Source organism: Xiphias gladius, chromosome 8, assembly GCF_016859285.1.
Source record: "Xiphias gladius isolate SHS-SW01 ecotype Sanya breed wild chromosome 8, ASM1685928v1, whole genome shotgun sequence".
Taxonomy (NCBI): Eukaryota; Metazoa; Chordata; class Actinopteri; order Istiophoriformes; family Xiphiidae; genus Xiphias; species Xiphias gladius.
This window is the reverse complement of record NC_053407.1, coordinates 9,899,857-9,926,265: the sequence shown is the minus strand read 5'-3', so window position 1 is coordinate 9,926,265 and position 26,409 is coordinate 9,899,857. Positions and strand designations below refer to the sequence as shown.

Sequence of the window (26,409 nt, the reverse complement as noted above, 5' to 3'; positions counted from 1 at the left end):
ACCGTCAGTCACTGATTAATGTGAGAAATTGTAAAAGTTAAATATATCAAGATGCAGAGCAATAACTGCCAGGCTCCCAAAAGATACAGAAGATCATACACCATAAAATCAAACATGGCCACATAGTAAGCTAAGTTATGAACTGGATTGAGCGAGAAGCTGCTAGGTCTTAAGTGATGTTTTATGGTCTGACATTAAGAAGTAGACAGCTGTAAACCCAGCTTAGGCATACTTCTACTTCTCATATTTACTAAGAGCTAAGTGCAACATGAGGGACATTCAGCTGAGCAACAGGAAAACGGTCCACTCTGGGGACCATTGCATAATTCTCTTGCATAATTTCCCTGTGAAAATCCTCCTGCATCATCTTCACGTAGTGTAATTAATGAAGACAACTTTGCCCTGGCTAATTGAAAATCTGCAGAGTCAGTCTCCCAATGGAAGGAGAGAGAGAAAGTGAGAGAGGATGGGTAGACGGAGACAGAGACAAAGAGAGAGCTTTTAACGTATCTCTACCCTCAAATGAACTCATCTAAAAAGCCCCCGCAGTATATACGGAAAGCTCCTTCTGTATTTGTCACTACCTGAACAATATATTCTCTTAGGGTTTTTCCAAATCCAATTTGAGATGGCATCTCCTGCCTCTGGCTGGGTGTTAGGGTCGTAGCTCACACACTGACTGCTTAGAGAAAAGGAGGAGCAATTATGATTCGGTGAGGAAAGATGAAGGGCCAGATAAAAATAACGACTCTTAGTTTAGAGACAACCACATGAGATAAATTAAACCTTGTGACTTCTGTCAGGAAAGCTCCTCAGATGTCCATGTCATTTTCTCTCCTCCTAATCCTACGAGGTTCTCCTACACATTACTGTGTGATCCCTTTTTTCCCTTCATCTTCCTTACAGGCAGTTGAGCTGGCAATTCGGATGATGAATAATAAATGACCGTCAATAATTCTTGTGAGACAGGTCAAACAGATAGGCTGTAAAAAATCTGTTTGAATACATTGAAATCACTGCTTCTCCATCTCAATGAGTAAACACTGACTGAGATTTGGAATGTGGCTAACAATGTCGCCAACACACTCCTAAACTAATTATGCATTCTACATTTAATTAATTTCTACTTAATGAGGCCTTTAAACTTTATTCTATGATGAGAAGAGATCAAAATAATTGATTCTTTCCACAGACATGCACTAACAAATGCCTGAACAGTCTCACCCTGAAAATTTCATAAAAATACAATAAAAATAAAAAAAATTCCAATTCAGGGTGACAAGAACACAGAAATGCATCGCAACTATCACACTGTCCATTAGTGTTATGCCTCGCCGTTTCATCTTGACTTATATAGTCATTACAGGAGTGAAACACTCCATTTGGCATTGTTGTGCACTCTTAATTTTCATCTTGATTGAGCCTGCCTATTAGTGCTTTCCAACCTCAGTATGGCACATCAGGGAAGGAGGATTGCTGAGGAAAATGCCAAAAAAAAAAAAAAAAGGCCGCATGCCGGAGCCAGCTGTACCTCTGGGGCCAAGCGCACACTTTAGCTTGCAGTTAATCAACAGAATGTTTGAAATTAAGCATGCGGTGTACCTTATTATGATTATTTGAGGAATAACGGAGGCCAAGCAGTGCTGTAGGAGGCCGCTCCTGTTTCATTTCTTCCTCCGTGATGCAGAATAATGCACATTAGGATTCTGCTGGATAACTGCAGCTTGGGATTCTGAAATAGTCCACCTGACTGCCTGCTTGCCAAACAACAAGCAGACAGTGTGGCCCGATGAAGAATCACCTGCTGTTACCTAACAGTCCCTCCAATCCCTGAACCCATCACATTCAGCTGTTAGGTACTAGTGAATGATAAGGCACTGGAGGCAATAACCACTGTCTGCTACATCTCCTGTCTCTGTTGCTATTAGACAAGCTGGACTTCAAAACAAGAAAAATGACATCTAAATTGGCATCTTTGGGTTGTTTTCTGGTGCACAGCCTTCCAATGTACCCGCGCTTCCCGCATCTCTTCATCATGCCGGGCTGAGAGGCAAAGTGATTTAAATTCCTGGAAGAAGATTCAGTGTAACAGAGCTGATATGCGATTCTGCAGGCTGGACTGAGGCTGAAGATGACGCAGGCTGTTGTAGCAGGAGTGAAAGAAAGATGGAGAGCAAGAAAGGATGAAAGAAGAGAAGAAATGGTCTCAAAATACAAATAATTGGTTCGATGTTGAGGTGCCTGGTGTGGGTGCAAGTTCTCCTCATCATTACTGTGGTGGTTGTCTTTTGTTATAATGAGATCCACTGTAGTCAGTAATAAATCAGTTCCTCTGGGACAAAACAATGAGAATTAAATGGTTGGACTAACCATGGAGGATGAAAATGGAAATTAGAGCTGACAAATCAACAGGCGGCCGGCACCCCTGTTGTGCATTTGTTAGACCTGATTAAAATTAAAACACACAAACACCCTCAAGTCTACCGCTACTAATCTGTGCATCTGGCCCAACAACTCTACTTGGCCCTCTTCTCATACTGAGCCATTACTCTCTAGTATGCATTTAAAAAAGCATACACACTCAGAAGATACAGTGCATTTAAAAGAGTACTCGTCAATCTGTGCCAGCATGTCAAGACTGCATTCTTCTCTGATCACAGCTGTACAGTGTAAATAATTGGGTTATAATTAGATGAGAACACTATAGGAGGTCAGTTAGTGTTGAGGTTAGCGTATTGCCGCTGGAAAAGGGCTGTGAGAAAAAGCGCTGTAGTTGTTCTGCATGATTGCCTATCGAGGATAGTTATGATAAATAACCAAAAATGTTCACAGATGTATGCATACACGCACATGCGCGCACACACACACACACACACACACACACACACACACACACACACACACACATACACAAAGATCCCTCTTTTAGTGGGCTGTTAGAGGAACTCGTTTTGACACATCATTGCATTTGGTTTCCATATTCTGCCCAAAGGGAGATGGCGCTTCGCCAAGCTGCTCACTTCTGAAATATTAAGGCTAGAACCCATTGTACGTTGCTAATTCAAGAAAGTGCAGACAAGGGACAGAAAAGGAAGGTGAGGATTATGTTACCATATTTGTTTGCACTCAGGACTTCTTCCCCTTTCATCTGTGAACAGACATGATCACATACATTATTATGGAGATCTAAAAAAAGAAACAAAGCTCCCCTATCATATCCTAACTGCCTTGTCAATAGTGGGAAAAAAAAGATGAGCTTGCCTCAGTAAACTTGACCGCAGACACATTTACATATTTTCAGATGCATTGAGGCTTGCTGTGTGTGTCAGCAGATGGTCAGACCTTGTAAACAAACTGTGGGCCAGAGTGTAGGCTGCAGATCTCAGGCTCTTTCATTTAAATTATGTGATACAGATTGCTATGGTATCTGAAATGTCTGAAACATAAAACATTTCCTTTTTGTTCTGCTAGATCGCTCTCATGACAGGTCATTATTAGTAACCTAAAAACGAGGCCAGGCCAAAAAAATTGGTAACCGAATTCAAGGGTGTGAAAGATATCTACTTACCACAACTTTTCTTGCAGATCTAACCTGCACTGATAGTGTACTCGCTTGCTATCTGTCTGCATGGGTATCAATAATTAATGATCATGTCTCTGCCTGTACCTTGTTATATTCCACCGCAGGATAACTACCACTGTAGAGACTACAGGAAACTGATGCCTTCCTATAGTGCTCTTTTTTTGTTGTTAAACTTTATTTCTATCATAATATTTCATAATGCTTGTTCTGGCTGGAGTGATGAGGCCGCAAAAATAGAGAAGCAGATGCCTGGTAGCTGATATCTCCCTGTTTTGTTTATTCACAAGAGAATGGGTATATAAAAGGTGATTTATATTCTAGACGATGATAAGGTAAAGCCTCTTAGCAGCTCCTGCTCTCAGTGAGAGATAACCAGAAGCTGGATGTGAAGAGCATCCCTTCTGGTGAAAAAAAATGTTGGCTGCCTGGGAAACTCGGTGGTCTGTGAAGCTCCACTCTCGAAAAGAATGATCAATACACTACCATCTTACTATTTTCTCTCTGAAGCTCAAAGAAATCATTACCCGCTGCACCGACACAGAGAAGGTGTGAAGCGAAGGCGGATAGCAGTGGGCGGTGAAGGTGGTCAATTCAATTATCCCTGTGTCAGAGCATATTTTCTATTCTAGACAGCCTTCAAAATCTCCAAATTCCTTGAAAAAAAGCCAAATACCTTAAATATTAGTCTCAATTAAATATCATCATCTTTATCAAAACCTATTTCGGCGGATATTTTGAGTTTCAATCACACAAATCAAAATTTCTAGGGCTGTAAAATGTTGACAATGCTAATTTCTTGGGAGAATTAATGGGATACTTGGTTGGAGACATAATGTTTTGAATATATGCATCCACTTGTATCTCTTTCGGTGTGTGTGTCTGAGTCTTTGGGTGACGCAGGGGGCTGTGCTGTGTGATAACATCAAATTCTGTGAAGCAAGGAGGGTAAGGTATGTTATCTAAATTGATGACTGAGTCCGGGAGAAAGAAGTTTGAGTTGGCGACCCAGACTCTGTGTCTCTGTTAGGAAATGTCAGTGGCACATGAAATTCTAGACACGGACAAACTTTAAGGGTTGATTATCATATATGAAATACTAAAAATTGGGTAGTCTATGCTACAGGATACCTGTAAATAATAGGTCACCTTTTATGTCACCCTCTTGGAGCGGGGAGTTGAACTACAAAATAGCTGCTCATTAGCTGGTTTGCATTGCTTTCTGGCCTTCCATGAATTGGGGCTTAAAGGAAAAATCTTTTCTCCTACATTATCTGTTGTCATCATTCTGTGTGTATAATGCAAGTTTTTTTTTCCGATAAAAGGCTGCAATCTACTATTTTGGCACAACCATTTTCCCCAGTCTTTTTTGTCTTTGTGCTTTTACTTTAATGATTTCATCATTTCCCTGAATGCCCTTGGTCAAATGCTTGAGTAATGGGCATGAACGTCAGACCTGCTGAATACACTGGAATAGTGTTTATTAGACAGAAGTAAAGTTTACTCGCTGCAGGAGGGTTAACAATTTAAAGCCTCTTCTGACAAGATTTCAGATTACATTTCATAAGACCTACCATGGAAAACAAGCCACTGAAATTTGAATTACAGTTTAGTGAAAGACATTTTCTTAGGTATTGAAACCACAGGATGAAAAGTATAATTCAGTTTTCACAAATACATACAGCCTAACATTTAGATGTGCAATTTTTGATGTGCAAGAGCTACAGCAGTAGTGTTAAAGCAGTGTTAATACGCTTAATTGCTTTCTGGCTGAGAGTTTGATGAGAAAATCGCAGCGACTGCCAACCTAAAAAACCATATAGGCAATTTGTCCCTAAACTCTGCTCTGATACAACCCATTTGAGGGTTTCATGAATTAGTGTCCCTACTGGCAGCAGGTTTACCGGACCTTTGTCATCATGGTTACAATAATAACATGCAGTTAAGGTTGTGGAACGGTCATGGGTAAAAGAAACATTGACTGTCTGTTTGAAATGGGAAACGAGAAGTGGTCTCCTGTGTCAACGTCCTCTGTTTTCTTGACCTGGGTGGGTTTGTCGTTTTATAACAACGTGTTAATTAGTGAGTGATTTTGTTACATTAGGACAGCAGCAGACTGACGGTTTCCCTGTCTTTTCAGGCTTTATGCTCAGCCAAGCTAACCAGCTCCTGTCGGAGGCTTCATATAAATTGTTTGGACATGGGTGGTATCAATCTTCTCAACTAGCTCTCGGCCAGCAAGTGCATAACCGTATTTCCCACAAAGTCAAACTATTGCTTTAATGTTGGCATTGGTGGAAACCGGTCTTGCATAACATAACACCTCTTTTGGATGTGCAATATTATGATTTCTCAAGGCTACCATCAGTGAAGAAACTGGTAAATGTATCTGCGTATTGGAAAAAATTCTTCTTTTATGATCGGTAAATATTAGAGCAAAAAAAACAAAAAACAATTCTCTCTTTGATTCGGAAAAACTTACACCAAAAATATGATGTTTAATACTGATGTTTGTAGAAAATTTTATAAAGCCCTATTCAACACATTTGTAGCTGCAGATATCTCACTGCAAACTTTTGTCATCTTTGACAGGTTAAATATTTACTGAATATGAAAAATATACCACCAAATGAGAAAATGAAACCAGATATGCAAGGTTGAACAGCAAATAGATGTTTAAAAACATTTTAAATGAATCAGGATTAATCTCTTTTTAGTATATGTGTAATCCAGTTAAAGAATGTTCTCATGTGAAAACCACATGAGGGTGTGTCTGTTGAAAAGAGGTGTAAATCAACATAAAAGGGGAACACATGTTTTTGCTGTGAAATTAATTTCAAAATAACATCAGTTCCCAATTTTGCTCTTGGTGAAAGCAGGGATGCCGCTATTTCAAATTAATACTTCTTCCATCCATTATGTGCAATCGCTCAGCTAGAATCTGACTAACAAATGTGAGTGGAAGAAGTCACCCAGAGGTAATGATAATAATAATAATTGTAACAAATACGATGCTGATGTTTGTCAATTTTCAACCAGACTCTAATCCAGACCAGGTTATCTGTACTCCATCACGACAAGATCAGCAGATCAGTTTAATGTGGTGCACATCAGAGAGAAATACGGAGATATACAAAGCATAACAATGATTGGTAATATATTTGACCGAGAGGGAGCCTGCTGTAAACACCATTTGCCTAAGGCTGCTCGCACAGCTCTTTTGCTTCCCCTCCACATTTATACTGTAAACACCTGTCTCTTCTCCAGTCTACTCCACCCTCCACTCTCTCCATACAGGGACAGATCATCATCCAGTGCAAGCTGCTTCACTACAGTAACTATCATTCTCATATTCCATTCAGAAACACAGTTTAACCTGTGCTTCATGTGGCTGGCCTGGGACTTGGCTGGATCTCCAGTCAAAAGCAGGATGATACAGTGCTTTTGGATTCATAGTTTTTAACCCAACATTGCCTACTATATATAATGCAGAATTTTTGATTAAATGTGGTGCAAAATCTTGGGAAAAAGGGTATGTTGAAACTGATTATGGTTCTACATTGTTGAACTTAGGGCTAGAAGTGCAACTGATGATTATTTTCATTATTATTTCTATATATCTGCTTATTATTTCCTCAATTTGTTGATTAATAGTTTGGTCTATAAAACCTCAGGAAACAGTAAAAAAGAATGTCAAAAATGTCATTAGTTTTGCAGGTATTTAGTCATACCCAACAAATAAGAATTGTGACGTGACGGTGGCCCTTGATGAAAAGTCAGAGGATCACCAAATTTATTACGATTGATCCTGAGGGGGACATAAATGTGTGTGCAAAAATTCATGACAGTCCATTCAGTAGTTGTTGAAATACCCCAGTCTTATCTACTTACAGTATGTCAGTCTCATTAGTGGCGGGGGAAGAAAAGCTGGGGGATCACCAAAGTCAACAGGATTCATCCTCTTCATCACCAAGAATTTATATATAGAATTTCCTAGCAATCCATCCAATACTTGAGACATTGAGATATTTCAGAGTGGACCAAAAGGATGGATCATCTCTCAAACCAACATTGCCATTCAATCAAAATAAAGAGGATTTCCAACATTTGTTCCGCTGACTAAACTGTGTAGGTGCTTATGGTTTGATGCAGTAATCCACATTTAAGATTTTTTTGCTTGATTAATTATGCACCTAAATTTACTGATTTTTGAGATGATTGATTAGGTCGTTAGGAAAATATACAGTTGCGACAAAATGCATGGATAAAATTAGCATTTAGATAGATGTTCTTAGTTCAAACATCTCTCTTAAGGAAGCTGTGGCTATTTGAAAATTGCATTTCTATAGTATGAGATGAGCTTCAGAACGGAAGAAAAAAAGAGGCTATTTTCGCTACCTTCACTAAGCCTTTAGGGTATAAAATGTGTGTGTGTGTGTGTGTGTGTGTGTGTGTGTGTGTGTGTGTGTGTGTGTGTGTGTGTGTGTGTGTGTGTGCGCGCGCGTGTGTGTGTGTGTGTGCATGCAGTATAGGAACGTGTTTGTGATCTTCCACATCTGTCTCCTTGATAAAGCACTGAAATTTTCACACTTATTTAGAATCAGGCATCTGAAAACTTCCAAGGTACGGTCTGATGTCTCACTCACAGAACATCGTTAGATTGTTACATTGTTTTACAACAAAGGAATCACGATGCAAACAAACACACTGAGGAAGAGCTGTGGTGGCGAGGGAGTGCTGATCCAGAGACTGTCGAAATAACAAGAAGAGGAGGGATGACAAATACAGCACATGTAAACTAACAAATATTTTGCTTAGCTTAATCCTTGGTCTTGGAACAGCAGGCCTACTGAGCAGAGGAAGTTAAGTTAGAAGTGCACGAATATAGCAGAGGTTCCCTGATGGCAAAGAACGTTCTCCTACTTGCTAATTACTGCAGTTGGGAAACAAAAAGATCCCATCTGCAGCCGCAGGCAGCAGTTAGTTGAGGAAACAATTCTCTCAGCAACCCATTCTCTTCAGTCTACACATAATGAAATCCACCACCTAAAATTGTTTATTTGACTGCCCTCAACCCTCTCTCACTCTTGATTTCCAGTGTAATGGAACAGCCTGCGGTGAGAAGACTGAGAAGAGATGTGGATACTATCAGAAGATTTGACACTACTGCTGAGTCCGGTTCTGCTAGTGTCCGGCCACTGGAGCTGATAACCTAGGCTGCTGCACGCAGGCAAGCACAGAAAATATCAGTTTGCTCTCCGTGCTATTAATACTCACCCATCAACCTCCAGCAGAATTTGACAAATTAAGAAACAATCTACTTTGTGCCACAGCTACAAAGTGGCTTTTACAAGCTTTGAAGTCTACAGCAAAGCTTAACCTTTACAAGAAAACTATAGCGTAGTGTAAAGGTAGCCTTTAGTTCAGATGTTCTCATCGTGACATGACACTTTAAGAGACTGAGTTTTCACCTGTAGAGTTCCTGAAAGGTTTCGGCAATATGCAAAGCTCTGCCTAATGGTTTGGAAAAATGAGGACGGAACTGGCAGACTGACAATATAGTAAAATGGTGTGAAGTCAGTGGAAAGTACAGATTCATTGAATGTGCACACTTTGTCTTAGTTATACCTGGACTCCTTAATTGCTCAGCTTTATCTGTGCTTTGTTGCTCTCACTACACCCAGCCAATATGAAAGAAAGGAAACGGTAAAAAGTCCTTTGAAAGTCGATGAAAAGCACTAAAATCTCAGGAGGAGCACGGAGAGACTGAGCCAGACTGCTTTCCTCCATAAATCAAAGCACATCATAGACATCCACCAGCCACTGTTACAACAGGTGTTTCGCTCCTCCCTCCTTACTCCTCCTTTTCTTCTGCTTTAGCATGCAAATAACCTTCCTTGGAGTGGGCCTGTTTACCAAGGAGTGTCTGAAGATTACACACAAATTTAAAAAAGTGCTGTGCATGGCGTCTCTCAAGTAGGCCATCTCAGATGGATCCAGATACAATGCGCATTTAGAGAGCACTCCTCGCTGAAAGGCAGCACCAATGTACATTCGGCTCCATCTTACGCACTTCCCCTGCAAGTGCCAAAGAGACATGGACATTTTCAAGAGAGAGACTAATCTGCCTGTCGGCCTGTCAGCACGTTAACAACATCAGAGGTGTCTGCTCAGTTAATTCGCTCCGTAGCTCCCCGCTGTCTTGACATGTCTGTAGCATACCCATCTCCTGTCTTTTTTGTCCTCTAATTTTCCTACATTCTGGGAGTTAGGATGGATAATGGTGGAGTGACAAGTCTGCTACACTGCACATTTACCACACAGGTGAGGCTTCTAAAGAGCCTGTCGTATTGTCACTGTGTCACCGCAGGACAGCTGCCAATAGATAGCAGGCCTATCTCGTTTAGACAGGAACAAATGAGGCAGAGGATAGAGCTAAAGCTGATCCATGCCGTCATGACTTATCGCTGTGTCCAGAGGCCATTTCAAATTGAGGTCTGCTGATTATACTAGCTGCTTCCGTGGCAATATTTCTGTCTTGTGAGTATGTGAAATGTTGAACAGTGTAGTTTCCCATTACATCTAAAAACATTTCCTGAAAGCATGTATCAGTTTAGACTCTCTGGTTTCTTTCCATTTCTATTAGTTAATACCAGAAAAACATGAGAAGAGGGTATTATTAGTACGGCTTCTGATGGAAGCCCTTTGTTTGTTCTTGAGCTGCTTGAGTTACTCCCTGTGTGCAGTGGACAACCAATATGTGACTGGGTATCTGCAGTATAATGAGTTAGTGTTTATGGCATCGTAAAAAATAGCCCAGCCAGTGTGCGGTTATAGATGCCACAACTCGGGCTCTCTATTTTGTAGCCACTAGTTTGCCAGAAACAGGAAGACCTCGTGGGTCTAGATAGAGGTGATAGAGTTCAACATCGATCTCTAGTTGGGAAAATGAAATGCCTTGATGAGATCACATGTAAAATTTCGACGTCCTTATTCCAATCAAATTATGTCAGCTCACCTTACCTCGACTCTCATCTCATCTTACCTCACCTCACATTACCTTGTCTGTTAGTTTTGACCTGACTGTATAATCAATGTGATACTAATTCTCTTCCAGAGCCCCCACTATTCTTGCCATCTTTTAACACTATTAGTTGGAGCACTCCCCAAAAGAATAGCAGGATGTCAACTATTTGCACTAACAGCAAATTAATTAGTAAGAAGAAGAAGAACTATTAAGAACTATTAAGAAAGAAAAGAGCAACTCAATAATGTCTACATTTCCTTGAAAAATCCCAACTTGATACCATGTTGTAAAAAATTCAAAACCCTGACAAGTGGTTTTACACAGCAGACTAAAACATGGCTCGGTCTGACCATTTTTTTAAAACGCCGGTCACCCAGATTATCCACGCTGCTCCTTACTGTTAGGAGAAAACCGAGTTCCATTTCTCTACGTCTCTGAGCTGTGACCGCTTTATGTCCTCTGTGCCAATAGAGTATAGGTCACATTACTGGTGAGGTCAAGACAAAGGTCTAAATTGTGTGAAAAAACGCACTGCACCATGAAAAGGGATCCCACTTTTTCAACTTTCACCTATCACACATCTTCTCTGAAAGAAGCTTTTGTTTGGCGTGCTGCACTGTCAATCACGCACTAAAAAGAACAATGGGAGATCAGCGAACCAGCTGAGATGTATAATCAGAATGACTATAATAAATGGTTACATGCACAGTCAGTCTGTTAGATCTGTCAGTGACAAGCAGTAACAAAGCAAAGCCATTAACCCGGGAACTTCTTTTCATGTTGGGAAGTAAAAACGGCAAATGCAGCATCTAAATGTACATGAATTCCAAGCGATGGCTATGAATATACATGGGCTACACTTCCCTGACCTTGGCTGCCTTCTCAGTACACTGGATGCATAATGCAGAAACACAAAATTGTTGACAGCAAACTGCGCTTATACTCTCCTGCAATGCCTTGCCAGCAGAAGCACTGTGAATCTCAATGGACACAACAGCCACCATCCGAGATGGACTCTGATATATTGAGGTTCTATACTGCTGCAGCTGCACTCTCCATCTCCCTGTAACCAGCACTGATGCAGAGTGAAACTGTTTTGAAGCATACTGATGTTTTGTTTTCCTTTCTTACCAGAGCAGATCCTCTGCAAATAAATGTGTCTTCGAATTAAGGTATTCTTTTCTCACAGATGAAAATGGAAACTGCTTATCATGGAGGAATTCTATGGGCAATAAAGCTGACCTCCCCCCACAGTTAACATGAAAAACAGACAGATTCCTCAGCCAGAGTGCATTTTAAGGTGTTATTGGATCAGTGGCTAAACCAGGCTAATAAAGCCATTCTAATGTAGGCCAGCATGAAATGTGATGGCTTCTGAGGAGGATTTTTCACTATAATGATGGCCACAGCCCTCTTGTGACTCATCCTAATTAAAATTCTGCTTATTTAGGCAGAATCTGTCCTCAATCGTGTAATTATTTACTTGTTGTTTTCACCTGTCACAGGTGTCTATGATGGAGCAAGACTCAGGAACCCTGCCAGACAATTTTGAATATAAAATGGCAAAACTACAGAGAAATCCCTTCACCTCTCCAACAGACTTTAAAAGAATTAAAGACAGAGTGAGAACATGCTTCGGGACAATATTTTTTCCCCTCACATCTCTTTTGCAAGGTAAGCACTTCAATGAAAAATGAACTGTGGGGATGAGGGCTTTTGAAGATGGCGGAATGCTTTCCAACTGAAGCAAACAGAGACGTGCTTTTATGTGCCAATTACTGGGCTCTCAATAATACTGACAGACGCCGAAAAACAGACACGTCAGCCTTCATGCTGAGATAAGAGCTGCCACTGTCCTTGTCTCTATCACACGGATATTTCGTCATCATCATAATCTGCATATGCAACTCAATTAGACTCATGTCCAGTGCATGAGATCTGAAACCACTGTTGTTTGATTCTGCTGCTCACACAAAAAGCAGGTTATGCTACATCCTGCACTGTCATAACTTAATATTGCTACAGTATGTGAATGGACACTGTCTACTGAAGAATATTCGCAGGCACACTCTGCCTGTACATGAACATGTACATTTATTTTTTTATGTACACATAAAGGGAATGAATGAATGAATAAATGAAGAAGGTCTGTTAGTTCCATTATTTCTAATAAAACCCAGCACAGGGTTACAGAATTTTAAAGCCCATGCCTTACAGATGAATTATTCAGAAAATGTACCTAAACTCTGCTGTATGTGCTTAGCACAGCTAATCAGGCTAGGGAGTTCAGAGCTGTCAAAAGGAAAAAGCAACTTACTTATTTAGTCAGTTTAATTCTACTGTCTAACTGCTGCTCTCTTCATACACCTGCCTCCACTCTTCATCTTTTCATCTAATGCTTACTTATCTGTCTCTCTGTCTATTTATTTATTTATTTGTACTAAATTATAAGCATTACTGTGTACAGCTGTGTAGTATGGCCAGGTAATTCACTAATGCCAATTACTCCTGAAATTATATGTGTGGTTAAAGAGTAACTACGCACAGGCTGAAAATTCTGTTTGCACTGGCAGTTAGCAGTCACAGCAATCTCTGTCCACACTGTATGAAGTAGAGTTCATGTCTTGCAAGCAGCGCACATTGGAAAGCGGGAAGAGACAAAGAGCATAGCTGATGCGATGCATTAGCCTAGCCAGCTAGTGATCAGTGATGGATGAAATGAAGCAAAAACTTGCAAAAGATGAATTCTTTAAATCCCCAATGATTTGGGTAAGGCCATTGCATTGTGGAAACTCTATGACCTTGTTGTGACAACAGACAAAAACCTCCAACCTTCCTCCACAACTCCTCTTAGCAATCGCGATAATGCCTCAACAAGGTCCTGTTCTGGATTATATCTGTTTGGACTGTTTTCAAGTTCAGCTAGGAAAGACGTGTTGAGTTTACCAGCCATGATTATCTGGCCAATATAAGGAAAAGGTGAACTTGATCTATAACCAAAAAGGCAGATAATCTAATATTTTAAGATGTTACGGTGTTACATGCTGGTAGTTGACTGCAATACGTGAATTGCCACATATCGCAAGTGATACATATTTTGTGCTTGTGGGCTGCCATGCCATACTCTGTGCTGGTCTATTAAAAGAATAGTTATTTTTTATTTGTGAGAAAGTCCTTCCAAAGCAATCACATAACTTTGTCTTTGAAGAATATAAAAAATATGGGTCTTGAGATTTGGGTTTGGATCTCTAATTCGGTAGTGTCAGGTGGGTTTGGTTGGAAGGGTTCAGCCACGGGCTAGGTCTGGGTCTTAGTTTTAGGCCTCTGGATGTACAGTATGCATGAAGTACAGATGTAGCCTGACCACACCCAACAGAGTTTTTTGCATGGTGTCAGGGGTGCAACTGATAAATAGAGGTCAATGCAACAATGCTCCTTCTTCATAAAAGAATTACTGTGAAGCTGCTATTTAATCAAGTGTGACCTTTTACCTGATGAAGACACATAATTAATGGTGCTCAGCAAATTATGGGGTAATAAGTGGTAATTCATCAAACACAGACATGTCGCCTACCTGAAAAGCAAGTTAAGTGACACGTCAGGAGAACACAGAGTAAATCCACGCTATTCTCTTTTTTGTTGTTTTGCTTAAATATTTCAATAACTGTTTCCATCGGTTAAAGGTTGAATAAGTGATTTTAATCCAATGCACTTTTTGTTAAATTCAGTGAACATTTCTTCATGGTTATAGTAGGCCAAGATATGTTGGCATGATGTTAGCTATAGTAGCAGGAGAGTTGTAAATATTGCTGCAGTTGGTGTGCTGGCTCTGGGAAACCGTCTCATCCTCTGCATGTTAGCTTTGGAGCAATGCCTGTAACCACAGTTTGCTGTCTCGTTGTTTGCTCTATATCATGGTATTCGTCCGTAAACGTGCAAAGTATTTGATAGCCACAAAGACCTAAACACACAAGTTTGCTAGCACATTGGGAATATTTGGATTGAAGTACAATTTGAAATGCTATGCCAGGTAACTTTATCTTCCTTGTTAACTTTGCTACAAACCTACTGTCCTCTATTCTGTCCCTGTAGTTTTGTAAAAACAATCTAAACATCTAAATCTTGCTAGTTTTTACTCCGTTATGTTTTGGATGCTGCGATTGTGTGCATGTCAAGTTTTATATTATACAGTTTTTTTTTTTGCTTCAGCTATGAGAAATAGTATCCCCTTCCATGCCATATATAAGATGCTCTGGAGTCTGCCATTGTGTCGTTGGCTTGGCAAAGTGCAGCCATGAACTTGAGGGGTGGAGCTTCTGAAGGAACCCTGACGGGAGGGGTGTATTTTTTTTTGGTGTTGAATTCAAATATCAACGGTCTTTCTCCAGAATCCCTTACTACATCTTTAAGCTGAATTGATTTCTTCTTCCTGAAATAGACCAAATGATTTTGAAGTTTTTTCCCCAGGAGGAAAAACAAAAATGACCGGATGTTGATGCCAGGGAGAGAGAAAGCGATAGTAGGATCTGAGAGTGAGGGTGACTCGCCTTTTGAGGGCTGTCATCAAACATTGAAGTGTTCACCTCTCTTGCTCTTGGGAAGAGGTTCCATCCTCCGTTTCTGCCTTCACGCTTCACTTCCTACCACCCAGGAGAAGGACAGCATTTTGGATCTGCCAGTCTGTCCTCTCAGAAGGGGACTGAGGAGAAAAATCTGGCCAGACCCATCTGTCCCAGTTCACTTGTGAGCTGTGCTCAAGAACAACCATGCAACCAGTGTGAACAAACTCAAAATGCTGTCATGATGGAGATCTAAAATGATGACAAGCCAACCCTGAAACAGTTGAAATTTGTGTGAAATGGAAGGGGCATTAATGGGCTGACCCCAAACACACTCCTGTGTCCTTAGCTGATATTATTAATGGATAAAACACAGTGATGGGGATTTGTCTCACTAACCTGCACTGATGAGTGCATACACATACAAAAGGTCTGTTAATAATTACTCTGGCTCACTATGAATGAATGAGATCATTTACTGAGTGTGTCCGATGAACCCATAATTGACTTCGCAAATTAGACTCCTTTCCCTTACCTTGGTCCACTCAGACTCACTCTTTTGTATTCCAACACCATCCCAAGTTAACCATCACTGAAGCCTGGGTGGCTTAAAAGGAGAAATTGAGACATCTGTGCAGAAATAATGACTACTGACAGGGACCGCAAACAACACATGTTGAGTGATGGGGTCTCTACACAAATTTCTCGCTTTATTTGATCTTCAATTAAATATTCCCTACAATAACAAATGGGCAAAAATGTGTACATAAACAATGTACAGAATTTTTTTTTACTTTTAGTTAAAAAAAAAAAAGTTAAATGCATTCGATTAAAACAGAAATTATGGCCTGGTTTTAAAATGGTATACATAGATAACAGCAGATAATACATTAATTTGTTTGAAATGTCTTTTATTAATTTAATTGGATGATGTAAAAATTAATAGACGTGTGCTCAAGGCAAACAGTTGCTGTTTTTTGTTCGCTGCATTATTTAAATGACTCATATTTTGTGACAGAGGGAATTTGTTGCATAAACGTTAACACGCCTCACCTCATCATTCATCATTTCAGGTAAATATCTGCAATTACTGACAACTTTACAATATGGCTCTTGCATTTCTAGTATGTAATAAAACTGCCAAGTCCTCTCTGGAAAGTAAGATGTGATACATCCCTCTGTGCCCCAGATACCAAAGTGATGGAACGAGGCTGGTTTTATATGCTTCCGTTTTATATAAGACTTTGCATGCTGCAGGCAACCAGACTGCTTTAGATTTCCAATTTCCGGACACATAAAACACTGATATCTTCTGAAACAGAACAAATACACAAAGCAAATGCTCTTTCATGTGTGGGAATACGACTGGTAACTGCAAATTGGTGTAAAATAAACAAGCAGAACCATTTGCTTTTGTTGTGTGATAAGACTCGGGCAAAGTCAAGGGGACAGTTTAAAACTCCAATGTAAAAAAGGGAGAGGATGAAGCTGCATGCAGGAAGAATGGCAATAATCCCTATTAGGTTTACACAGACTGTCAACCAGAAAGCTATGATGCCACTGTAGCAGTGAAGGATCTTGACTAGTTACTGCACTTTCCTCTTCAGGGAGAACATCACAGCTGGTTGTGAGCACACCTCATTCACATCAAATAAGAGTCAAGCTCAATTGGATCAGACATAACGAGAGCACTGAAACAACCTGCTCTGATGAAGATCTGGGTTTCACTCTGAAAACAAGACAGGAATCCATTTCAAATCACAGTGTAATACATTGGCTGATGGTCTGAATTGTACATTATATTGCATATACTACATGAAATTGCCCCATTAAAAAATACCCATAAAAACATGTCAGGCGCTTGCAGTCAGGGTGTGTATTCATGCTTTTCCAGCTAGAAAGCTACAGTATGTTTTTATAGCTGAGTTATAATGCAGCAGTAATCTGCTGCAGTTCAGCTAAATAAATCAATAGTATGCTGTAGTGTTTAAGGAATAAATCTTAAGTCTCTTATTTTTCATGGCTAACAACATGGATGTGTGTATGCCTAATTGCGTGTTGGACCCTGCTGGAGATGTGTCATGGGCTTATTTTCATTAAGAGAGTGAATGCCCGAGTCCCTGACCCAAATTCAAAATTACACATTTAAAATACACGGATTCAAAGTCAATCTACTACTCGCATTTTCAATGTATTGTGGCACGGTTGCCCAGTGTGTCCTGGGTCTGTAAATGTTGTTTAGAGACTGAAAGTGGAGACAGAGAGTGGAAAGAAGCTCTCAGGGATACTATGTGGGTTGTTTGAGTAGGGTTCATGGTGGGAAAGGATTTAGGCCCAATTGAATCAATTGAGGTAGCAGCCCTGGGGAAATAGGTCTTAGAGTCAGTCAGCTGATAACCTCTGGAGAGGTTAGGGAGCTGGACCTATGACATTAAAGATTATCTTCTGATGGACTGAACTGATAAGTCTTCTAGTATTTCAAAGCAAACTGTCTTTTCACATGATTGTTTCACCAAGAAATCAAAACCTGTGCTCTGCTAAAACTATATTGTTCACAGTTTATGCACTTACAGTTAGGTCATGTACATTTTAATCCCATATTCTGTTAATCAAACATGAGCAGGGCAATCTAAAAGGAAATTTGTTAGCTCTCAGAAGGCCAAGAAAATGATCCTCCTCCACAGCAGAGCTGGACGTGGAGACTCACTGTGAAACATTGATTTCACTATAATTTGCCTGTAGGTGTCAGAAAAAATCTAGCTAGCAAGATGTTCTAACATTCTACATTAATTCACTGCTTAGGTGAACATTAGCATTGATTGGTCTTCTGGGGCTGAAAATAGAAGGTGAGGATAGATACCACAGTAGTTTAGAGACACTCCTGCAGCACGAGAAGACAACGTAGCACTGGAAACATTTTTTTCATCTGCACATTGATCGAGTGAAAGCTCTAACATGTTCTGCTACACCAAAATTAAATAAATTATTCTGTTGACCACAAACTAAAATAAGCTGGAGATTTTTCTGCATACCTGCAGAAAAGCTAACAAAAGTTAACAAAGCAGTATGAAAGTAATGCACATTCAGAGATATTTGACACAGTGAGACACTAGAACAGAACTTCAAAAGCTTGAGCTGGCCAGAATCATAGTGTGTCTGCTATATTGGCTTGCAACTGTACTGAATCCCTAAAAAATCCACAGTCGCTATAAACTGTCACTACATGATATGTGTATGTTCAAAGGCAGCCTAAACACTAGAATAATTGCACTCATTTTCTGCCAGACTACTATGTTTTTGTACCACAGTTTGCTTGATAATACCAATCACTTTGCACAAAATTGAATTCCTTTATGAAATTTGAAATCGTCCTCAGCTGTGAAGCTGCACAGAAAAGCTTGTTTTTGTGGATATATTTTCAAACACCCTCTGAATGGGTGCCTTGCTTGAACTGTTTTCAAACATACAAAAACTTAAGATAAGACTTTTTAGATCGATACCCCAAAAACATGATCTATTAGTATATTTACTGTTTTTCAGTTCAGCAATATGAGCACATTATTGACCACCCAACACTGATGCTGCCTTTCCTGTCGCCTGAGGTGCATGATTTAGCAGATAGTCATTACAAAAGATTCGGCTCATGTATGCAAAACTAATGACACTCATCATTTCCCCTCGTTCTCCCATCCTCTCTACTCTGAACTCCTCTGGCCTATATTTAGAAAAGCAAGATCTCTGTGTTTCACGCACTGGAGCAAAGAGAAGATGATTACTCTTATGAATAAGGAACTGTATAGCCATTTTGGATGAGGTTTATGAACTAACAAGGTAATGATGACAAATTTTGCCTCTGTGAATGTGTTTTCTCATATGACACCAAGGAGATTTACAGGTGTGAATGACACAGTAGATGCAGGCATCCATATGCTCCACCTGCACCTCCTGCATTTAAAGAAACGGACAGTAGTGTGTAATGTGAATGAGGGAGAAAAAAAGAGAATGAATGACACATACCAAAGAATGAGGTATTCTATGTACTGTAATTCCTCTACCTAGCAGCTATTGTTTTTTCATTTGTTTGCAGGATGTCCATCTGTCTCTACAAGTCAGTGCCACACAGCTGACACTGTAGCAACTGGGTTAAAACTGCACCTGTAGCCCTGTTTTCTATACAGAGCAGCAAACTTCAAACTTCAGTTCTAAATTCTCCAAAGGGGTTTATGTGACTAGTAATAACTTAGGACTTCTATGGTTATTTTGTGAGGGAGGTTATTTAATCTCTGCCTTACTAAGTTATTACATCAGTGAAGTAAAACATTGCAGCTGTCTGCTTCTTGTGTGTGTCATAATCACCAACCAAACTACAACTCATCAAATCCTAAGTCCATCCCATTCAAAGATTGATGAATGATGGGCGGAAGACTTAATTCCCCAGCAAAAGCACCGGCTCCCTCCTGAGTCCAAGCGAAAAACCCACCTCCAATCTACTGCTCTATTACCTGCAGCCCCCAAGAGTGAAAACACAGCAGCTCCATGTTCCAGTTGATCTGCAACATGAGCTAATGAGCTCAGCGGCACTACAGAACACGGCAGGGAAATCGAAGCAGCAGCAGAGAGCTGTGTAACTTAGAGTAATCTCCCGAGACGATCCGCTGGACAAAGGCAGGCACATAGATATATTTTACCAAGCAGGTCAGCCAATCTGAATCAAGGCCGAGCGATCTATAGGGGATGATAATTACAAGACTTCAAATGATTAAAATGCATATAAATATAGTGATTTTCTCTATGTAAATGTTATAGAAAAATTAGACCAGCTCTCGGGCAAAACACTCTGTATATTACACTACAATAACACACTGTATATTTGATGAAATGTGAGCGTATTATACAGTTTAAATACTTGATATGGATATGGATGATTCTATAGACATATTATCTGAGACTGATTATTGACCAGCTGAGGTGCACCCATGCATGTCTTGATAATGAGTAAATCCACTTAATTAAAATTAAGGTCAATAGACTGGCTGAGGTTGATGCTGCATTCTGCCATTTCAAACTCAAAGCCAGTTCAGGAGCTGGCCTTTCATGGTGAATTGACGGAATTAAATGCATGTGGCAGCACAGCACATACAGCTTGTTTCATCATCTCGCAGAGCACGCTCAATCTTCCTCTATTTTACTGTGCCCCAGTCCTTGTTCCACCTGGCAGTGACTGATGAAGTTCAGATTTGCCTCTTGTGAGAAAGAAGTAGAAGAGGAAAAAGAAGAAGGAGAAGTAAAAAGGAAAGTTTGTTACAATACACATTCACTTGAGCCATAAAAATGGGCTGAACTTTTTATGTGCCGATAAGGAAATGAGAAACAGGCAAATTGCTTCAGCACCTTAGATCAAAATCCCAGGAAAGGAACAGGTTTGTGTGAAATGCTTTATGGAATTCCATTCAATCAGACAGAGGTGTTCAAATACAGTCATACACACACTTCTTACAAACGACCTCAAGTCTGTCAATAACTCTTCTTTTTGTAGCATCGGAGCATGGGTACATTTGAAACTTTAAATGTCAAATTGAGCGATTAAATTGATAGAAAAACTAATCTTTTGCTGCCTTGGACCAAATGGTTTATAAATCCCACAGCAATCCCCTAAGTAAACATAGGATTTTATGAATGCTAAACACATTTGGTTTTCTGTCTTCTAACAAAGGAGTGGCTTTGACACTATCACCCCTCTTGTACTTGCAGGACACAACTGCTGAGCTGACAATTTTCAATTTTTAAGAATGAATATCAAATGAGGCTGTAGCTTTTGATATGGCACGATAATGGCACAGCTGGGATAGGCCCATGTAGCAACTGTACAACCTATCTCTAACAAAGAAAATGAACTTTTGTGTGATGTTGCTTGTGATTTGGCAGAATAAATCCTTGTGTTGTGTTTGCAGGCCTTTTTTTTTTTTTTGATCGCTCTACTTTTCAAAGGTTTTCAGTATCACTCGGAAAGATAAATAAATACAGCAGGGGACAATAAATTGAATCTTGAATGGAAGAGATTAACAGAGGAGGCTGCAATAGAGGACACACTGCAGAGTAAGAGGCTGAAATCATTGCTCCCAGCAAGAACACCAACACTGATATGCTAACAAGGCTGACACCAAGGCTGATTTAACATCAATCAGGCTGGTCAAACAATCACTGAGTGTGTGGGTGTTTTTGTGTGAGCATAACAGATCTCCCTCCCTATTAAACCACACACTTTGTATCACATTGTCACAGCACAAAAGCCATTTGCTTTGATGATTGTTGGCTTTAGCATAGAGCTGTCCGAAGGAGCCATGCACTCAATCCTTAACCGCATCATCCAATACTGCTCTAATCTTCCCGAAACTCCCCCTACAGCTCAGATTCTTCTAATCCCTTATAAGAAACAGGAGCCAGATGGTCATGAACAACTGTTGGGGGGCCTGAGGATGAGCGCATGTATGGAGATGCCTGGAGTGCCTGCCGCTGTTTACCTTGTGCTTCAAGTTACCTCTGTAAGCCCTGTGGAGCGGATGGTGTGCGGGTGGTGTGGGATAGTGAGTGTACTTGCAAGGATGGCTGTTACTTTATGTGCGTGTGTGTACAGCCAAGTGTGCTTGTGCATGTGTGCACGGTAAGAAAGGAGAGACCCCTGTCGTACCTGGTGTCGGATTACTGCAGTGCACCATTCCCCTTCAGTCTTGAGATGAGATGTCCGAGCTTTAGAGGAAAACCTCCCTACCAGCTGCAGTAACCTTGTGATTCCTGGAGTGTCAGGCGTAGAGCAGTGCAGTCCCAGGAGTGTCAGGATACAACATGCCTCTCACCCTACCTACCTACCTCTATGTCAGAGTGCTCAGGCAACCCGTCCCGACCCCTCACCGATGAGGGAATCCTTTAGTTCCTAACCTCCAACAGGACACACTTCTGCCCAAGAATCCAGCATAAAACTCAATCCGCTGCAATGAGCCTCAAGCTGTCACATTCTGATGGACTGAGACCCACCAGCCACATGCTGCATCATAACCCACACATCACTACACGCTCTTCCCATGGGACACTGATTAAACTGTTATTAAAATGATCTAGGGCTGGAAAGAAAACAAGAACATCACTCTGCAGGAATAAAGGGAATATGCATGGTGGGTGTTCATTCAACATTACCAGAGTAAAAATTCAATTATTGCACAGCATGGGACACACTGCAATGGGGAAAGTCCATAGCCACTTATGCCATGCCCCCACACACACACACACACACACACACACACACACACACACACACACACACACACACACACACACACACATGCACATGTTCACACACACGATGACAAAGAGAGTCCTCAAAACTCACACTAAAGGGGGAGCCTCTGCAAACTCCCAGGATTGTTGCAATGCACATCCATGGCCAACAAGCTAGACTCCACATGAATCAGATGCCACCAGCCTTGAAATCCAAAGCCTCTTTTCCACGACCTTATTAGTAGTGTGCAGTAGCTGGTTATTAGTGGCAGGGTTATGCCAGGTAAAAGGGTTAAACACAAATTGAGGTTGGAGAGAACCTGGGAAGTAAACTCCTTCACACAAATCCCCTATGACTGCCCCTCAAGAGGATAGTGGATAATAATATGACCTTTCGACCTCTACTAAAGGTTGACCCATAGCAGTGCACAGAGGCAGCTTCTGATCTATTAAATGAGCCAAGCTGGCTGGAACTAACATACAGGTAACTAATGGTGTTACTCTGTTAATGTAGAATATAATAAAACTTTGATCTATCATACTCTGCTGACTATTTCACTGGTTGTGCAATAAAAATAACCCATTAATCTGTTTAAATAAAGCTTTCAGTAAGGGAGAACATGCAAAGAAACCGCCTTAAATTTTCATCCCTGATTCAAGCAGTAGTGATGTCAAGGCCTGAGCATTTACTTGCACTCTACATATACTAACTAAGTTCAAAACGGGAATTTACATCAAGGTAAGTCAATGTCTGAAATAACAATTCTAACAACAGCTAAGCTTTTCTGCCCCTTTCATTCCCTTAAACAAACATTTACATCAAGGAGAGGCACACAGAAGAGCCCCTGAACCATTTCAATGTCTTTGCCAATCACTCTTGCCCTTGCCTCTGTGGACTGAGTAATGATGTGTGGATGATATTGAGATATTGCCCTGAAGCAGCAAAGACCGTCCCTGCTTCCAGCCTGAGGTCAGCGACTAGCAGGGCTGTCCATTTTCATATATGGAGGCAGACGAGAGATAGATCTTGCCTTATGCGGCTGCATGTGTACGTGTGTGTGTTTTAAATGCTGGCCGGTTCACAGCTGGACTCCAGCTAATGCCCATTCTGTTGCCTTCAATGTGCCCCAGTTAGCGGGGCTCACAACCCAGTGACATGGTGGGCAGTGGTTGGTAGAGTCCCGAGTGTTGGGATGTTTTTTTACGCTTCACGCTTCGCTGCATCCACACAAAAGACTTGGCCCCATAACCCATAAGCCCTATAATCCTTTCTGTAAACATTAAAGGGATGCCCACTTTAACAACAAATGCCCATGCATGGGAAGCAATCAGAGCCTACCAAACGCTGGCCAGGTTTCTGTAGGTGAAATCTGAGACTAGATTAGGCATGGAGAACACTAGGATTCTTTTATTCTATTATTACTGCAATTACGATTTTAATTACAACATCAAACACAGATAATAACAACAATTACAGTAATTGTAGCCTTTCACTGTGATTATTACAATTTTCTGTATTAATTCATGGTAGTGTACCGAAGAGCATAGACGTTTCATTAAAAGAGTGAATAATAAAATGTAGCACACAAATCAGATCGTCTCCTCCAGAATCACTTGCAAGTCTGGCTGACCACCTCAGTTCATATTCCCTTGGTGCATATTGTGTTGCTCATCTATGTAACCGCACTGTGGAGGCATATTCAATTTCACTTGCATACCAAAAGCAACATTTCAACGTCATGTTCACTATAAATCATATAACCATCTGAATGAGTGACCCTAATGAACCCATGTCCTCCTTCCCACCACAATCCAACCCGCCACCACCCCACTAGTTCCATACAAAAGGAGACCTGGTGCAATGCCACTGACTCTGTCATGACATCCAGGAATAGCAACATGCAGAGAGAGGAACAGGCATAAACACCCTGATGTAATAATTAGAAACGCATGATTGCACTGACAACCATCACTTTTCCATAATGTTTCCTGATTAACACTTTAAATAACTTCACACACACTGTGCCTTTACATTGCCTATCAAAACATCAGCTAAATGAATGTGAGCAAGTATGATGAGCAAAAAATTAACACAAAATAATGAGCCACTTACCCAGAAGATGAGATTGAAGACGAACATCATGTACTTCAAGCAGCAGAGGCAGCCTCTAGCCATGTTGCACTTCTTGAATTCTAAAAGGAACACAAAGGATAGATCCAGGTAAAAGACTACGTATTTGCTGCCTTTGGGTGAGCTGGGCTTGTTGGACTTGTCTCCTGTGCTGGCGTCAGCTGCTGCTCCAGGCTGCCCCTGCTGTGCGTTTTTGCGTGGCCCCGTGGAGCCGTAGAAAGCACCGGCAGTAAACCCACGGCCACCAAACGGGCGGCCAGACGTGGAGGCTTGAGCAAAATCGGAGTCACGGCTATCTACAGAAGGGCTACGGTGAATGGCTGACTCCTCACTGCTGGACTTCTCCATGCTCTAGGGCTGCAGCTGCTGATGAAGGGCTCCCTGACGCACAGTCTACCATAGTCTCAGAGAAGACAGGACAGAACAACTCGCCCTCCAAATCTCCACTGCTTCAAACTCTGAAGCATAAAAAGATAAAAGCTTCACAGAAACACAACTACATCCACTTAAAAGTGCAAAATTGGATCAGAAAGTCTCCAGTATAGAAGTGAGTAGAACTGCACTGCTCAAGCACCTCTGCCAGGCTTAAGTGTCTTCTGCTTGCTGCTGCTGTATTGCTTTGATAGTCCTGAAGTATCTGTGCAGAAGGGTCCAGTGAGGAGCATTACCCTCGCCTTATGACAGGACTGTCTTCCCACGAAGAAGTTACAGCACTCCCTCTATCCCCTAATGTGATATCACTCTCCTCCTGTGCTGCTTATTGCTGTGCCGTGCTGCTCCAGTGGCAGTGAGACCCCAGTGAGTCTCAGCTGCTCCACTTCCACGTTCTATTGCTGACCTGGTAACTTTTCTCCCCTGCTCACTGCCCTCTCCTCTTTCAACTGCTCTGCTCCTTCTCTGTCCTCCTCTTCTCAGCGTGTTCTGATGCACTCTGTCTTTCCTTGTTCTATCTCTTTCTGTCTTTTTGAGTGTGCCTTTCTTCTCTAGTGTACCATTCTGTGCTCAGCGGCTCAGTCTTCGGCACTGCCTGCGCTCTGTTCTCCCAATACCAGGCTGATGTGCTATTATCGGCAGACGCAACTAACGGGCATTCTCCCTGTCTCCCAACAAGAGCGCTGCCCTCCTCCCCCAACTCTCTCTCTCCCTCTCTCTCTCCCCCTCAGCCCCTCCCCGCTGCTCAGCAGACAGCCAATGCAGCAGCTGCAGCCAGACCCTAGCTCCTCCTCTCCCCTCCCTGTGTCTTTAATCAGCCCATCACTGTGTTTTCTTTGATTATACATGTTCAGCAATTTCATCTCCACTGTCAGGGAAATTGAGACGCCAGAGATGAGTTCATCAAAATAAAACAAACAAACAAATGAAAAAAATTAAGTGTCAAGGTAATTGTAGATAAGGAATGGTTTGTGTGCAGTGTAGCGGCGTTGCGGTGTGTGTGAGTGATTGTGTGAAATTGCTGGCAGGGTCTTTTGTATTACTGGAGGTCAATGAAAAGGACACCTGGGATTTCTCACATACCAGTATAATTTATTAGACTGTTTTAATCTGTGTTCTGTTATTTCATTGATGAATGTTACTATTAATAAACTGTAGTTAACTTTGACAGCAGGTGACTTGTATTTATATACATACTCACACATGTATATATACATACACACATATATACTATATATACATACAGACACAAATACATATACAAATACACATATATATATACACACACACACACACACAGACACAAACACACACATATACATATATATACAAATAGACACACATATATATACAAATAGACACACACATATAAACAAATAGACATACACACATATATACACAAACACAC

The 26,409-nt window shown here is 41.0% G+C and overlaps 1 protein-coding gene across 5 annotated transcripts in view; it reads right to left on the bottom strand.

The window, feature by feature from the left end:
* The window catches only part of tspan9a (tetraspanin 9a), a 163,175-nt gene that overhangs the window by 44,137 nt on the left and 92,629 nt on the right, over positions 1-26,409 (bottom strand). For 3 of the 5 annotated variants that reach the window (XM_040133131.1, XM_040133129.1, XM_040133130.1), the window contains one exon: positions 24,552-24,631. The exons of 1 other annotated variant lie outside the window; for it this stretch is intronic. In XM_040133131.1, the coding sequence (XP_039989065.1) occupies positions 24,552-24,614 (63 nt within the window). In that variant the 5' untranslated portion in view covers positions 24,615-24,631. Of the gene's footprint in view, positions 1-24,551; positions 24,918-26,409 lie in introns of those variants that run through there. One more of the 5 variants, XM_040133128.1, reaches the window with a different exon arrangement.